The sequence below is a fragment of the Pleurodeles waltl genome, chromosome 6 (genome assembly GCF_031143425.1).
Source record: "Pleurodeles waltl isolate 20211129_DDA chromosome 6, aPleWal1.hap1.20221129, whole genome shotgun sequence".
NCBI classification, from domain to species: Eukaryota; Metazoa; Chordata; class Amphibia; order Caudata; family Salamandridae; genus Pleurodeles; species Pleurodeles waltl.
In genome coordinates this window covers 984,671,720-984,689,345 of record NC_090445.1, presented here as the reverse complement: position 1 = coordinate 984,689,345, position 17,626 = coordinate 984,671,720, and the positions used below count along the sequence as shown (strand labels likewise).

The window sequence follows — 17,626 nt, the reverse complement described above, 5'->3', positions numbered from 1 at the left end:
TGCAAGCCAAGTACAACATCTACGGCATCCTCCAGGGCTCTCCGCTCAGCCCTACACTCTTCAACATCTACATGACTCCACTCGCGGACATAGTCAGATCCCACATAAACATCCCCTATGGCAATGACACTTGGCTCATTCTAACATCCTCTGCCGACCTAAACACTACCAAGACAAGTTTCCACAACTGCATGAAGAACGTTGCAGCATGGATGAAGGACAACTGCTTAAAGCTAAACACAGACAAGATGGAAGTTTTAATCTTTGGCAAAAACACTACCCTCTGGAATGACTCCTGGTGGTTGTCGGAGCTCGGCCCTACTCCCACGCCGAAAAACTACACCCACAACCTCAGCATCATCCTAGACAGCCTGCTCTCCATTAGATGTCAGGTCAACTCCGTCGCTTCAGTCCGCCTCCACACGCTATGTATATTCATGAAAGTTTTCAAGTGGCTCCCCATCAATACAAGAAAGACAGTCACTCATGCCTTCATCACCAGCCGTCTTGACTACTGCAACGCACTCTATGCAGGCACCACCACCAAACTCAGGCAAAGACTCCAATCAAGACAGAACGCAGCATCAGACTGAGTCTCGACCTGCCCAAGAGAACCCACATCTCAACACCTGAAACACCTCCACTAGCTCCCAGTGCAGAAGAGATGGCACTGCAAGCTCATCACCCTCGCCTACAAAGCCCTCCACGACCAGAGACCTGCCCACCTGAACCAACATCTCAATTTCCACCTCTGCCGCAGGAACCTCCTCTGTGCACACTTGGCACTTACACAGATCCCCCACACTTCCTGCTGCCTTGCCAGAGGGTGCTTCTTCTCCCACCTCGCCTCCAAGGCCTGGAACACTCTCCACTTCTACCTCCCCTTCGCTGACCAATTTCAGAAAAGGGCTCAAGATCTGACTTTTCAAGTAAAGGTTTGCCCCTAGTGGCTGGATACCAGCACAGGTGACAGGATTTGCTTTACAAATATTTGATTGATTGATCCTACCGAAGCAGCAGCATGACTGGAGGAAAGATGCTTGTGCACCGAGGTACTGCACTCTCTTGGCCTAATTTGAACACACTAGTATGACTTGGGACTGGTCATTCTTGATCTTCAGAACTCCAGGCAGGAGAGGTACCAAACAGGACAGCATTCAGAAATCCCATGCTTCACTGCTGACAAAATTCTTCTCCTAAACAAAATCTTCTAGAAACTCAAGCACAAAAGTGTTGACAGTGCATGTTATCCGCAGTGGCAAAGAGACCCTAGGGCACCCTAAGCATCTTAAATGTGCCCTTCTGTAGGAAACGATTAGAAGCATAAATAAGGCAAAAGCCACCGTTCTTTTTTGGCACAAGGAAAAATTGGGAGTAAAAAACTGTTTTAATTTATGAGGTGGAGATTATCTCTACGGCTTCTTTAGTCAAAAAAGCCTAAACGTCCTGCAGCAAAACAGCAAGAGGTTCTCGGAAAGCTCTGATCTAGGTGAACAACACAGTGGGACAGAAAAGAATGACAGGGCATAGCCACAGAACTATTCACAGGACCCACCTGCCTGGTGTTGTGGTATGCTACCATCACAAGCTGCCAATAGCAAACTAAAATGGCTTGTAGGCTGCTGCTGGAGGTGAAAGGAACAGAACTCTGTCTGTTGAATCCCTGATCCCGAATGTGCTGAGGTGCCTGCTGTTGGGCCTTGGCATTGCTTTTAAGTGAAACCCCTGCCTATGCCTCGAAAGGGGTGAAATTGTTGTGGATGCTGCCTTGTTGGTGTGGAGAGATTGAGTGAGTGCACAGTGGTTCTACTTTCTTTAAATTGCTCTAGGACAGCGTAGGCTTTCTCTCCGAGGAGGAAAGACCGGTCAAAAGATGAGTGATATCTAAACGTCACCTGAGAGGCTTGTTGATGTCATCCAAATGTGGCACCAGAGCACCACTCTAGTTCCGACTGCCGTGCAGATACAGTTGGTTGTTTCCAGGTCTAACAGTATGTCGTATTTGTTGGTGTCCTGGCCATCCTGAATAGTCTCTGCCAAATTGGATTGTAAGTCCTCCGAAACCACTGGCAAGATCTCTGCGACAGTGTCCTATAATGTGTGGGAGCACCTGCGCAGCAAACATTGGTAATGACTAACCGAAGGGCAAGATTAGTTAAAGAGAACATTCATTTCTCAAATGCCTCAACTCTCATAGACTTCTTATCTGAAGGGGTTATAGGAAACAGGCTTGATTTGACCTGGCTAGGGGACGCCTGTACCACTGGGTTCTCTGGAGTAGTTGATGCTTCAAAAATGCAGGGTTACCCAGGGCAGGTTTGTAGTGTCCTACCTAGGAGGGCAACAGCCAGGGCTTTGCTGAAAGACAGCAAGGGCTCAGTCGTCGCCTGGCCAGGCTGCAGAAGTTCTGTGGGTAAATTGTTTCTTACTGTCAACACCAGAGCAGTACGCGCTCTACTGGCGACAAAAATGCTAAAACCCAGCACTCTCAAAACAACGTAATTTATGCATTGTGCTGATATGTTGTGGTTTAACCTTTTTCATTGCAGAGTTCAATCCTGAAAACTTATTTTTAATATGTTTACAAATACTGTTCCTTTGCAATGTATTGCTGCAGATTTTCAGGGTGTGTTAGGGTGTGGCCCCTTTCCAGGGCCTTCCAGAGACTTTCCCTGCAACATGCCTGGGCGTGGTCCTGGGCTGGGCAAGACTCTATAAAAGAGAGCAAGCCCAACTCCCAGTGCTCACTAGTCAGAGGTCCCGGTGCAGAGCAGCAGCTTCTTCCTGAGCTCCTGTCCCGGCGGCCTATTTGGATCTTCCAGTCTTCTGCCCCCTCATCCTTCATTGGTGATCATTGTTCCAGGCGGTGAGACGGTGGTTGGACATTTCCCAACACCGTTATTGAGAATTTTCATATTCTTGGTTTTTAATTCTTAAATGAATAACAGATTACTTGCACTCTGCCATTTTTTACATTTATATGGTGGTTTGCAAATAGGCATGACGTGCGATTTATTCCATAAAGGTTTGACTTCGTTATTCATTACGCACTGATACTTCTTGACATTTACATGATGTTTTACGAGTTGGCAAGACGCGGAACTCGTTTTATGAGCATTTAACTTTGTTGTTCATTGCGCGCTACCATTTCTTGACATTTACATGGTGGCTTAAGAATCGGCAAAAGAAGCGCGATGTGTTTCATTGTACTTTGATCTTGTTATTTGTTGTGAGCTGTTAATCCTCGACATTTATATTGTGTTTTACGAATCGGCAAGACACGCAATTTGATTAATGAGGATTTGACTTTGATATTCATTGCATGTTAGCATTTCTTGGTATTTTACATGGTAACACTCGAATTGGCAAGACGCACGATCTCTCCTCGAGTTTAATTCATGTTGTTTATTGTATGCCACTATTCTAAGATATTTATTATGTAATATTCGAGTTGACAAGTTATGTGATTTGTTTCCTGAATCCATATTGTGTTATTCATGGTGCACAATCCTTTTAATGGTATTTACTATATATCTGCAATATTCGCAATTTGTGTTGAAACATTTTAAGAGTACACAGAAGGCCATAGTTTCTAGATCCAATATTGTATGGTCCTAGTATACATTCTCAAAACAGGGTTTATATGACTGGTTTAAAATTTAGTCAGAATGTTTTTTGCGGATTCTCATGTAAAAGAAAGTACTTGAATAAGAAAGTTTTTGTTTAATTCATCTCGATTCCCCTACAGGTATCCGGCCATCTTGAAACTTAGTCATTTTAAACTTAACTCTTAGATTGTTCATGTTTTCAGAGTGACTAGGCTTAGAATCATAGTTTAGTATTGATTTCAGGAGATATAATTTTCATATTGTGTGTTCTAACCTTTTTCTTACTACAAGTCTCCTTCCCAGCCGTTCCCTTCCTAATCCCCTCTTCCTCTCTTGAACTCTCTCAATCTCTGTGATTTATCTATCAGAGTTTTGGAGCTGTTCAGTGGTGGACGTGTTGGGAACGTGCACAGAGCCCGAGGATCTGGTGACTCAGACACTTACTTCAACACATGGCAGTTTTAAGTCCAGGACTTCAAATGCCTGCCTGATGGCCACAGCAAATGAGGCCATGCCTTCTGTTTAGTGGCTGAGGGTAGAACCCAGCTCCATGTCAGGACAAATGAGCTGATGTCTGGTTCATTGGCCTCTTTTAGGTACAGAAAGTTGTTTTCATCATTTTGAAGGGGAAAATTCAACTCGATCGTCTTCTTTATTGTGGAAAGGCTGGCATGGTTTCAGTCAGAATCCCTTTGGAAAGTTGCTGCAACTCTGGGAAGCTGCTCCTAGACTGTTTTCTCTGAGTTGGAATAAACTGGGGCTATTTGGTTCAGGACTGTTTCAGGATGTGACCTAGGAGACCGGTTCAGTTCAGAATCTGACAAGACAATATGATTGACACCCTCCTCGGTCATCAGCGTCTATGCAGCAGGAAACTGCATGATTTGTGGTGCCAGATGTGCAGTCAGCTCCAGACCCTAAACTTAACCTGTGTCCGGTCAGGAGGCACAGATGGTGCAGAAGGCACACACGCCATTTGAAACTCTGCAGGTCCCTGGGGCTCGATGGCGGTGCACCAGAGGGCTCCGACAGGGTCCCAAAGATTCAGAACATGGTGCAGAAGAGCTCACTTATCAAACAAATTGGAGAAGTTGCACGAACCCAAACACCAGAGAAACCTACATGGAGCCTTGGGGCTGGGAGGGGAGCAGAGAATCTGACACCTGCTTGTGACAGTCCTTACACAGAAACCCTGTAGTTTTAGGGAGTGCATGTTTTCTTGCACACTGGAAAGAAGTATGCCATAAAAAAATCATCAACTGATAAGAAAGTTCTGTATCTACATACTGACACACAGAAAGAGAGGAACTGACATCAGTGTGCCAGGGAGGAACTTTTATGCGGTTCCAGCTGTCACTTCTGCAGTGGATCTTAATTGTTTCAGAGCAGCACAACACCACCCACTGTAGTGCAGGACTTTTACTGAAAAATCTTCTGGATTCAGTATGGCACCTGGGGATATTCTCAAAGTGAAGAATCTTTAACTGAGGCATCCATCAGAAACCAGTGTGTGCCGCCTGTTAGGGTTACTTTGACAGGTTTGACAATACGTTTTAAGGCTGCTGAAAGTCAGGCTACACATGGTAAGCCATGTTTAACTGACCAACCCTGTGAATGGCACATGGGTGCTGCAGTCCACAGTTGACATTTAACTTTCAAGTCCTGGGTGCATTTTTTACACCACTTACAAGGGACTTGTAGACCAGTTACAAATGTCAATCACAGGTAATTCATTTAAACTATGTAAAAGTGGGCGCATAGACGCTTCACTCCTGTTTAGCAGGGGTAACGTGCACAGAATTTAGTCTGGCAAAGAAGGTAGGGCAAAAATGACCATTTCCTAGACAGCAGTTTTCCCAACTGTCCAAACCCAGTTTCTAAATACCTATGAAAACAAAGTCCCGGCCCAATTTTTGGGTATCAGTGGTTCTAGAGGTCTTCCAGTAATGAGTCTTACAGGGAAACCTGCTAAAACTGAGCTACAAGATGAGCAAGAACACACACAGCTGTCAACTTGCCACAAATCACTGTAGTTACTTTTAATCTATTCTGATTTTTCAGCTAACTTTCATCTTCTATTTTTACATTTATGGACAAACCAGGTTTATCTAAAGTTTCTACCTGGTCAGTGATTGATGAACATGGCTGGAACATTGTTTACCATAGTACCCTTTACAGGTCTGCATAGTTCAAACTTACAATGCGATAAGTAAAACAAAGTCAAAACATTCTAGGTGAAGATGGCTAACTGGCAGAAACAATAGGAGTAGCTGAAAGTCACCTTCATGACATATTGCAGCCACATAGAATTAAACTGTATAGCTCAACAATTGTTCACAACCAGGTTTAGTGTAACAACACGGGGAAGGAAGAACTGCTGTGTTAGACCTGACAGCCTTAGGGTGGTCACCCCTAACTTTTTGCCTGCCTTCCTCCACTTTTTGGACACTTGCTGGAGAAGAAACCTGAACCAGAACCTGCATCCTGCCAAGAACTGCAAAGCTGCCTAAAGGACTCACCTGACTGATTTCTACAAAGGACTGCTGCCTTGCTGAACTCTTGTCTGGCTGTAAAAGTGCTCTCCAAGGGCTTGGATAGAGCTTGCCTCCTGTTCCCTGAAGTCTCAGGACCAAAAAGACTTATTTTTAATTTGGACTCTTCGTGTGCCGAAAATTTTGACGCAGCTTGCTCCGCGGCGAGATAACGCCGCACACCGACGCTGATCGACGCGACGCCTTCGGGGCGACTGGAACTTCGACGCACAGCCTCGCAAGGACAACGCCACCCGACTTCCAGAGGGGAAATCAACGCAACTCCTGCCGTGAGAGCGAAACTTCGTCGCACAGTCCCGCGGAACGAGGCGCAGCTGGAAAACAAGCAGGAGAATCCATGCACAGATCCCGGGACATATGGTAATCCCGCGACGCCTGACTTCCCCGCGTGAAAAATAACGACGCAAGTCCGTGTGTGCAGGGGAGAAATCGACACACACACACCATTTTTCCACATATCTCTTCTTCTGCGGCCCCTTTGCAGATATTTTCCACTTTAAACCAGGTACTTTTTGCTTGAAAGAGACTTTGTTTGCTTTTTAAAGACTTAAGACACTTTATATCACTTTTCAGTGAGATCTCTACAATTTCACATTGCATCTTTATTCGTTTTGACCTGCAATTATCCAGATAAATATTATATATTTTTCTAAACACTGTGTGGTGTATTTTTGTGGTGATATATGGTGTTATTGTATGATTTATTGCACAAATACTTTACACATTGCCTTCTAAGTTAATCCTGACTGCTCGTGCCAAGCTACCAGAGGGTGGGCATAGGATAATTTTGGGTTGTGTGTGACTTACCCTGACTAGAGTGAGGGTTCTTGCTTGGACCAGGGTAACCTGACTGCCAACCAAAAACCCTATTTCTAACATCCTGAAAATGTGACTCGTCCACAAACGAAACATCAAACTTGCAATAAAGTTAAATATATATCCATCATCACTACCTGTGTGGTGCAGGGCTGGACTAATGCGAGGCTACATAAGGATAGTTGATAGACATGGACAGCAGAGCTCCATCCCTTTTTTCAGTCCTTTGGAACATTTCCTCAGCATCTCAATACAGCATGAGTCCCCGGGCTTCGTACAATTACCAGAACCACAAACAAACTCCACTCACTACTCAGAAATATACCTTGAAATTGACTCAGTTACCTTTTACAAAGGAACATCCTTTAATATCTTGAGCAAGCCGCAGGGTCTTTCTTTTCTGGAACTTGTTAGAAGATATTGGCTCCAGCAAATCATAAATGCACTCATTGTAGATTTCGCAAAAAGAAACCCAAATCGAGAACCTCACTGAAGTGGACAAATTTAGGTCACTCAGCCGTGGTTCCTTTGCTGGTTCTTCAGGGTCAAGAGAGACCTCAATTGAGGTTTGCAAACTTCCTGGCAAATAAATACCACAATTAAGGTCAGTATTTTACAAGAATTAGAACTGTTCAACCAAAGGTGGAGAAGGGTCATACTTTTTTGTAACGTGATTAAACTTTAGGTTTTTGCAACACTGCCCAAAATACATTACAACTTAAGGATAGACGTATTAAAATGCTGTTTGGAATTCACAGAATTGCATTTGAGTTACTAAACACAGATCTTGTCTCCTTACCACTGATGCTTCCTACTGAAGGTTCTAATCAGGGAATCTCTCTAGTGTATGAAATCTTGAAGACAACATCAATCCAGCTCCCAGTTATCTAAATGTACCACTAATGAAAGGCTTGACCAACTTGGCTGGGGAGCGGTGTCCTGGCCCAAGAATTCAACCATTAATTTTCTTAAGGAAAGCTTGTATTTGCATATTCACTATGCCATTTGCATCTGTTTCTACAAGCAGAGACTTGTTGGAGATCAAAGAGCAATAAGTAGGTGTCAAAGGCATTATGGATACTACAAAAGATAACAAATGCTTCAGTGAGGTTGAGGGACAGACCAGGATGTGTACACAGAATCTTAAGTAACTAGAGCATAGCAAAGCAATAACATCATACCAGCTTTGGCAATGAAACACATGGTATAATTTTGAGGCTTTTCATTAAACAAAATACATTTTAACTTGAAGCTGCATATATTTAATTGTCTGAAATATTCCTAGCCTGGAGGCAAAAAAGGAGGACTCATATTGGAAAGTATTAATTGGTGGAAAACACATGGTATGTCAGTGTACAGAATAAAAGTAGGGGTTTTCATTCCACATATTACAGCAAAGAAGAGGGTGAAGACGACAACTATTTAGGTGCTAGCTATTCTGGTTGAATAACTCTTTAATCATCCCATTTAGAGTTATCAACCCTGGAAGCTCAGACAGTCGGACTCTGACCTGTACACCTCAGTTTGGACCAAGTCATGTGCAAATCTGTCTTGACCCTGTTCTGTGCACAGAGAAAGAGCTTCCTAAACAGCCAGGAAAATAAGGCCTCAAAAAGTTGGTCCAACGGGTAATTAAGAAAGGCTAAAAAGACTATTTGAATAAAAACATTGTGGTCCCTTCTTTTAGCAGAAACTGATAGAGTTACAACTTAATTAAGCAAATAGTTATATCATGGTAATGGTTGAGATTTGTAGCGAATGATTTGCTTGAAAAAGCCATGGCCTCTCTGCATCAGGTACACTATTTATGTCACAGTTTGCAACTATACAGATTTCTCAGAGGGAAGGAAAGACCCCAGTGACTGATCACATGCCAGAGGATCGCTTCTCACATAAACTCAAACAGTGGGTGGTCCCTGTTGCCTGCCTGACTACATTTCGAAGACCAGCCACATCCCAAAATCTACAGCAGTAGTCAGAGATGTTGCTACAACTTTGGGGGACTGAGGCAGAATGGGAAACTGTGAGGCACTCCAAAATGCATACAGTGTGACACATTCAGGACGCTTTGCATCTCAATATCACCCTGCTCCAGAATCTGCTTTGTACAAACCACTCCTGTGGTGCAGCTTCTCCCTAACAGCACCTCTTTCACAGCTCAAAGGATTAAAGGTGTGAGAACTGCTTGTAAGCAGAGAGGGTTAAAACCTCTGGAGAACTAAACTGTAGGACAAATGGCATCTCAAAATGCCTCTGTATGGGCAGCAGGACAGGTCTGATTGCAGGACAAACCTGCAGAATGTGATCCTTACAATTGGGCACGTGGGAGGGTGCTCCCTTCCCCTAGGCCTCGCTACATTATGGCTTCGGTGCCCAGGTGAGAGGTTGTGCTTCCCTGGGCACAAGTACAATGAGACATCTTTTTCTCTATTGGATCGACACTGGGCACAAGAAGACCAGTGGGCTGTGGCCTGGCTATCTCAGTGATGCAGGGCCCTGGGCAACTGCCCACATGGCCCATACCTGGGAGGAGTAAGTTCAGTCTATAAGAAAGAGAACCAGAGTTACCATCCAGTTTTCTCTCTCTAACTTTGCTTGACTAAACTTTCTGGGAAGGTCATGCACATAAACTGATCAAAATAGAAAGTCAGTAGAATCACAAGCTGGATTTATGCTCGCAAGTGGGACACCCGAACATTTAAACTGGAAACTAAGGTAATCAAATAGAAAACAAAAGCAAAACTTAGCATTATCTTGTGCCTATCATGACAGGAAAAAGACACTGTCAACCACCTATACCTACATTTTGCTTCTTTGCCTTTGCTTCTCAGTTGTTTTTAAGCTACAACTATAAGGCCATACCCGGATTTAGGTAATCCCACATGGTTAGTCAACTCCACATTTACCATACATGTGCAGGCCTGAATTTCCAACTGTTGGAGATATAGAATTGTACTTGGATTAGTAGTGGCCAAAGCAAGCAGTGAACCGCAGGAATAGAGCAGGCATAACCAAATGGTAATAACTACTGAAACTCCTGCACTAAACCTAAATGTGTCTTATCACTAGGGGATAGAGTGGGCTTTAGCTTTCAACAAATAGCTGATTCCTAGGTCTCTTTATGACTCCCACAACATTTATCACAGAAATAATGACTTTAGATTTCATGGATGCTGTGTATGAAAGCATTTCAGAAACCGAGAAATTATAGCAGTTACTAATGGAACAAATGTAAAGCCTACCTCAAAGAAACAAATGCAGCAATCTTATTTAACAAAAAACACGAGGTGGCTGCAAAATCTTTGTGCATTTTCATTACAAAATCTTTAATACAAATATGCTAGGGCAGAAATGGCCACCTGTTTCAAGAATACATTTCATGAGGTCAGTATATGTCCTTTTTACAGAAATCACTTTCACACAATGGTGCAGATCTGTGGACTCCACATTTAGAATTAACTGAAACAAACAACAGAACCAACAGTAAATATTTCAACTGGGGGACACAATTCACCCCTATTTAAACAACAATTGTTTCTTCACGTGGTGTTTAAAATTGTGACTGGTTTTAATCAAAATGTGATCACCTACAATTAGTGTCATGTTAAGTCTATGCATGGAACCTAAGCTATTTGTATGGCTAAAGACTAAATTAAGTGTGAAAATAGTAGTGTTTAGGTTCGGGACTGACTTTGACCGCTAAAGTGCAATTACTCATTCTAAAATGTCCAATATGTGATACTTAGGTGAGCCACAAAACAGCATGTAGGAGGGCAAGGCTCTTGCCTTTTTCTAATTTTTCAAGCATTTTTGGGAGGTATGAGGATGATTGTGCTTGCGGGGGGGGGGGGGGGGCAACCAATGACAAGCCAGTTGGTGTTCTTCAGTTTCCTCACTAGTGAAGTCTACTTTTATATCTCAGAAGGGTTCTTCAACCTTTCATGCATGCTACTAATGGAAAATTACAAGCAGCAAAGGATAGATGGATACTCATGGAAAGTAGAATGAATGAAATTGAACAAAGTATCAGCTCAGTTCAAGATATGACAGGGAGAGTTCCTCTATTAAAACAATAAACCATAAAGCTTTACACAGAAGATTTGGAAAATAGAAATGTAGGGTCATAATCTCCTTGGTTTTCTGAAATAATTCAGTTGGGAGCATCTAACCACTTTCTCACACGCCTCTTTTAATCTACAAAGTTTTCATCATCTGGAGGAATCCTCATTCTTCTAAACCTAGAGGCGTTATTATGCTGCTTTTAGAATTCACGGACTTACTCCATGTATTGAGAGACCAGGATGCATCTAATGAAACCAATGAAGTGTATAAAAAAAAAAAGTTAAGATGGAATGCTTGAATAAATCTCAGCCACTAGTAATTACTTGGGCTGCAGATCTTCTCCGAACTGGAACTCTAGCGACCCAAAACCTTTTGCCTTTATTAGGGACCATCAGTCAGGTATAGTTTGGCTCCAGTGGCACAGTGTACATAGGAACCGTGTGTGGGCATAACTGTCGCACTGAATTATACAGAAAAAAGTGATGGATAGATTGCTTCAATTAATCTCAGCCACGGTTCGCATCGCAATCCATTGCTATTTTGCACACCATGCCACCTCAATTTGGAACCAGTTTGCAAACCAGTCTGGACCCTGCTTCTTGTAGGAACAGTCCAGCCTAAACTGCCATGCCAGAACTTCTCCACACCAGAACACAAGGAACCCTAGACTGGTTCTGCCCTTTCTAGGGCTCACAAGTCTAGTATAGTTGTCTTTCAGTGGCACAGCTGCTGGGATTCATTCATTACTTTTTTGTACATTGTAATGCTCTCAATGAAAGACTAAAGGAATTACCTGCTATGAGACAACTCCAGATATGATGTGAGATTCTTCATCCTTGTATTTGCAAAATAACTCACGTAGGCAACACCAAGTATTTGGATGATTGCTGAACTACAAGCTTTTCTTTAGAATATTTCTTCTCATGGGACGTAGATTACGTCTTCAAAATCTACAAACTTGTATTTGTTTTGTTTCTATTTCTTGAAGCGGCCACAATATGGTTTTACTGCAAGTCTTTTGTTAAGCTCTTCTGACTGTCTTGTCATGTTGTCACCGCAGTACATCTACTTTTACATATCTATTTTCCGGTCTAGGTTCTTCCCATCGACTTGGTGCTGCCTTTTTATCTTTTTAAGTAGGCCTTCTTTTCACTTTTTTCTTACTGTTCTTGTTTTTAAGTTTTAATTGCAGCTTTTTATATGATTCTGCTTGCTGTCCTATTGTATCTTTCGTGTTTGTTATACTTACTGAGGTTACTGTATCTTTTCCCCATTTTTTGCAGACTGTCACCATTGATTGAGTGTTTGTTTCTCTCTGTCTCATTATGTCTATCTTTGGGTCATGGATTGTATGTGGACTTGGAAACCAAATGAAAGGCAAAAAGGTACTATCACTTATCTACACTTGAACAAAATTAGCTTTTTTTTCCAAGGAAAAAGTTGTAGTGACTCTGAATCTATCAAAATGAAGAGACATAAGTTTTGGTCAATGCTCTTGAGAGCAAAAATTTGACTTTAATGTTTACGGTCCTGTCAAGTCAGAACCTGATTTTTGGCATACTAAATCAAACTGGCCAATATTCCCAATCCCAAAGTTAGTATGGCAGGTCATTTTAATGACATTAGGCCAAATCCAGCTAACGCAACTATCACCTTGTATGATCTTCCATGTCATATTACACATAACAAACATTTTTCAAGAATAATGGATTGAATAGGTTTAGTAGAGGAACTAAGTCAATGAGGCAGTCCGTGTCTTGATGAGAGCTAGGCGGGTTGTATGGCTGCCATGTTCCTCGACCCAAATTCCAATTTAAATATAGATTGTTGCACATTCTTGCTTGGTTTTATCAATCCCCCAAGTACAGGTTTTGTGGCACACCAGACAGAAAAAACTAATTACTTACCTGAAGTAACATTCTTTCTGGTGGATAGTCTAACTGCAAATTCCTCACTTTGTGATAACCCCTGGGGACCAGAATGGATCTGGAGGATTGTTTTCCTCATCAATTCCCTCCATGCAGGTAGGTGATGTAATGCATTTCGACATCAGTTTCTTCCGGCCCCAGTAGTGAAGTTATCAGCGCACGTTAACGTACGTTTCTTCCAGATATCTGTCCAGTCCATTGGACACAGAGCCTTCAATAATAAATTGTGCCCGTGCACATATCTCAAAAGTGAGCCCACTTCAGAAAAGCACATCAGAGTATTTCCCACAAAATAATTCCCAGTGGTACCTTTTGGTATCTTAGGTCTTCAAATATCTCTCAGCCTAAAACAGTACCAAAAATATTTATTCATAGTCATGGCTATGAAGTAGGCGTTAAACATCAGTTAAAAAACAATTATAATTTCACATAATATATACATTTCTTACACAGGGTTAAATATTTCTTTATCTCACCTTCAATGCTGTCCATTGATTCCAAGCAGGGGCCACCACTCTGAGACTCCACCTATGAATACAGAGAGGCAGTTACATTTTAGAATCATCAGAACAATGCAGTTGCTAAGCAAGTGGTAAACTCGGGTTACTGTAGATCGGTCGGAGCAGGACTATAATTTATGACTTAGAGTGACTATAATTTATGACTTAGAGTGATTGCCTGATGATTAATGGTGGCAGGGTGCATGATCATTCATTCTTCATTCCTTCTCTTTTCCCCATTTCAAAAGGAAACACATCCATTGGTTCCATTTACAGGCATTTATTAGCTGTCAGGAGTTTAATAGTCTAATCAAGGTCCAAGTTATTAAAATCAAATGTCCCTCTGTCATGTGCCTTATGAGTATTAATTAACCTTCTCTATGGCTATTCAATAAAGGGGGTTATAAAACCAATACCAGAAAAGGTAGTGGCATTAGCCTGTTAGTAGACATCTGGCTAGATCTACAGGCTAACCCAGTTTAAGCAGGACAGAACAGCTTTTATTTATATGCAATGTGCAAGATTACTCATTGGGTTCAGCATCCATTATACATTGCATTTGATCCACCTGCCTAAGGTTTGGATCCAAGGACAACTGAATGAAGCAATGTACTTCGTAGAGAAAACTATACATAAGCAAATCAGTAGTTTAAATCCTGAAAGGGAAATGCAAACCTCGTATTTCTCAAAAATTGGACATAATGAGTATTGCAGGATTGGGAAAGGGGGGATAAAATGTCATTAGTACTTTAAGACATTGTATGATTAGCAAAATATACGAGACCTGTTTGTTATTTCAAGCTCCGGAATAAAATCAGGCAAAGATAACTTTCAAATGAGCTTCATGTGCAAGGTAGTTAGCCAAACCTTTCTGAATCCAAGGTGATTCTAAGATTCTCACTGTAAATTTAAAATTGTCAGGGCAGATGGGCAAATAAATTGCATTCATTTTTTGGCCAACTCTGAAATGACTATAAACACCATTGCAGAAACTAAAGCAATGCCATAGGGTATGACGTATAACAACTGTGGTTTCAGAACAACGGCTTTCAACCCTGATCTCTACATTTAAAAAAGTTATTTCATCTTGCTCAAATCACCGTCTCTAGAAAAAAAGCAAATTCATGTAATGCAGCTATGTTAGCTACAAGAATAGTTATAAATAGATGCACATACAAACAAATATGAAATGAATTCTATGGTGGATTGTTTACTTTTCCCCTGCCTTTTCCCTTTGTTACCCACCCCTGCTGTCTCTGCTGTTACTCTGAAAAATAGCTATGTCTATTCCTCCATCTGAGTCAGCACTGACTTTAGAAACATGCCCTGCTATCATTGCAAATAAAAAACAGATTGGCAATATCAACATATCTGGGATTTATTTAAAATTAACCAACTTTTTTTTTTATAACTGGCAATTTAGGATTTTTGGTTGTGTGGGTTGGTAAGTAGGGAAAAGTAAGAATTAGTGAAAGAATGCCTTCATTGGTGGAAGAGTGGCCTGTAAATAAGTTGGTTCGTCTCACTGATGAGAAGAGGATGCTCTCTCCTGCCGTTGGTGCTACTCACCCATCAAGCCATCCATCCATGTGCCTAATGACTCATCCATCCATCCATCCACCTAACCATACTCATTCTAACATTCAACTTCTCACTCAACCACACAAAAGTAGCCATCGGTGAAGACAGACAGTTTGATTAAAATAAAACGCCTGTCCTATAGGCTTTGATGATATTGATATCATATGTTCTTTTAACAAGATGCTTCACATACTTCCAGCCATTAATAATACCTTGTTTAAATGCAGCATTTACGTTTTTCAAAATAGCAGGTATTATAATTGTTCAGTTTAATGGAACTATTTACAACTCTGTAGAGGATGTAAGGTTTGCGGTATTTCAGACTTAAGACATTCTCGCCACATCAGATGTTAACAATTAACACCAAACTACCTTTCAGGACACTGCACAATATCCATGCTCAGAATGGTAAAGCACAGAGGCAAGAAACAGATGGTGGGGTATAGTTTAAAGGGGGAATGGGGACTGATGGTAAGACAAAGAATATGAGGATCTAGAAACGAATAGGAACACACATACCAGAAGACATCTGAGAGAGAAAGAGCCACAAAAATACTAACATCGAAAGTGCCAAATTCCAAGACAGAGCTCTAAGCGACACAGAAAGGGAAGCAATCTTATGCAGTAACTAAGAACACGCTCACTACATAGATATCAGAGTGCACTAGCTGAATGAGACAGCATGGAGAGACAGCAGCAGACATCCTCAGGAGAGAAGCATGTGCTTTGTGCCGTGGAGATAGGCTACAATTAAGAGAGATCCTGCCACCCCACTGTGATCTAGAACAGAAGGACAATATTCAATGGGAGTTCTTAGGAAACGGTAAGGTGCTACTCCGTAACAAACACCCCTGGTTAGTGAAATTGTGTTCTGAAGATCCCAAGGTGCAAATTCAGGTCAGAGAGCACTCTAAGGCTTGCTTCACTGAGGTTATAAGAACATTAAGGCAGTGGTTCCCAACCTGTGGTCGATGGACCCCTGGGGGTCCGCAAAGCCTCCTCAGGGGGTCCGTGACTGCTTAGAAAATTAAACAATATTAACAGGTTAGGTCCCTAGCTTTCAGTAATGACTTAGTGGGGGGTCCCCAGACTCCAATACTGATTCAGTGGGGGTCCCTGGGTTCCAGTAATCATTAAGTGGGGGTCCAGAGAAGTCAAAAGGTTGGGAACCACTGTATTAGATTGTTGGGAGCTCCAGTGAAGACAGACGAGTGGCTCAGGTCCAATGATGGCTGCTGTAAGCCCTTTGCGCCAACATTCCAATAGTTGTTTTTCACTTTTTACTCTAGAACATTCTACCCTCAAGTGGTTGGAATGCTCTAATAGCCTTATAGCCATTCTGCCCTAGCCGCATCTGCAGTGCAAGCGGTTTCTTAACTGTAGGAGTAGGTTTGCAGCTTTAAGAATTTTCTGGATTCACATGCTGTGCATTATTCCGCCATCTAGTGGTTGGGTCCTGAATTCTTCAATATAGCAATGGCAGTCCCCTCTTGCTCTTTCACCCCCTAACCCCCCACCTCCCTCCCCCGTCATTGCAGGTCGTTCCAACTTTTGGTGTCCTATCCTCCCTACAAAAACATCATACGCCCTCCCCGGAACCTCCCACTCGTGGTCGCCATCTTCATATTCTTTTTGTTTACCTCTGGGTGTGGAAGCTTAGTGGAGGGCTCTCCAATTCATGGAAAAAGGGAAGTTATGACAAAGTTTGTCAAGAAAAAAAAACAAAAAAAAAACAGATCCCTGAATAAAGGTACTGGACAAGAGTCCTGTAGTCAGAAAGAGTGTTGAGTCATTTAGAGAATGCCTGGCCAGGACTAGGCCTTCCAGCTTTTCAGGATTATGTGTTTTGGTAAATAAACACAAAAAAAGATGTGAAGCCAGATCCCCACGATTTTCAAGGCACAGGCCACAATAAAAACAAATAAACCTTGCCGCCTCTTTACACAGTAGAAAATCTCAAGGGAGTGTGCAAGACACGTTGGTGTCTTGTGAAAATTAAAATTTTGCAGATTCCAGAAACGATTTTAAAACGCCAAACATAATTTCTTAGTTTAACTTAAGGAAAGTAAACAACTGCAGCAGTTGAAATTTTCTTTCCCAAACTACTTCACTTTAACTTTCACATTGGGAGGTTGATGGCTGCATTAATTCATTTGCTGAAATAAATGGAGTGGGACTTTCATAGGCTCATATGCAAGAGCCTAAGCACACACAACAAATCCCAGTAACCCACAATACCAATAGTACTGGACTAACCATTAACGTTGGGTTCCAGAGCAGCAGGCTGTCCGGCATAAACCACTTTTAACACCTTGTTAGGGCTAGTAAATACTATATAAAAGCAATTGTAAGAGTGCCTTCTCAGTTTTTCATCCGGAAGTATATAATATCCTACAAAGATTTATGAGATGTCAGTCAGTCCTCAGTTGTCAGTGTCAAGATGTCTCACAGGTTGCTCTACACACTACCAATTCTGAATAATGTACTAGTGTTATGAATGCTGAGAACTAGCTCTGACTGGGACAGAGAAGACTTGGTAGTAGTGTATTATATGAGTACACCAAAAGCAGCACTTAATC

General features: G+C 42.0%; 1 protein-coding gene across 1 annotated transcript in view; it reads right to left on the bottom strand.

Annotated features, from left to right (window-relative positions):
• Positions 1-17,626, bottom strand: part of KIF20B (kinesin family member 20B) — a 434,415-nt gene that overhangs the window by 341,990 nt on the left and 74,799 nt on the right. Inside the window, exons 7-8 of the mRNA XM_069239865.1 lie at positions 13,443-13,494; positions 7,322-7,555 (exon numbers count right to left, since the gene is read on the bottom strand). Of these exons, the coding sequence (XP_069095966.1) occupies positions 7,322-7,555; positions 13,443-13,494 (286 nt within the window). The remainder of the gene's footprint in view (positions 1-7,321; positions 7,556-13,442; positions 13,495-17,626) is intronic.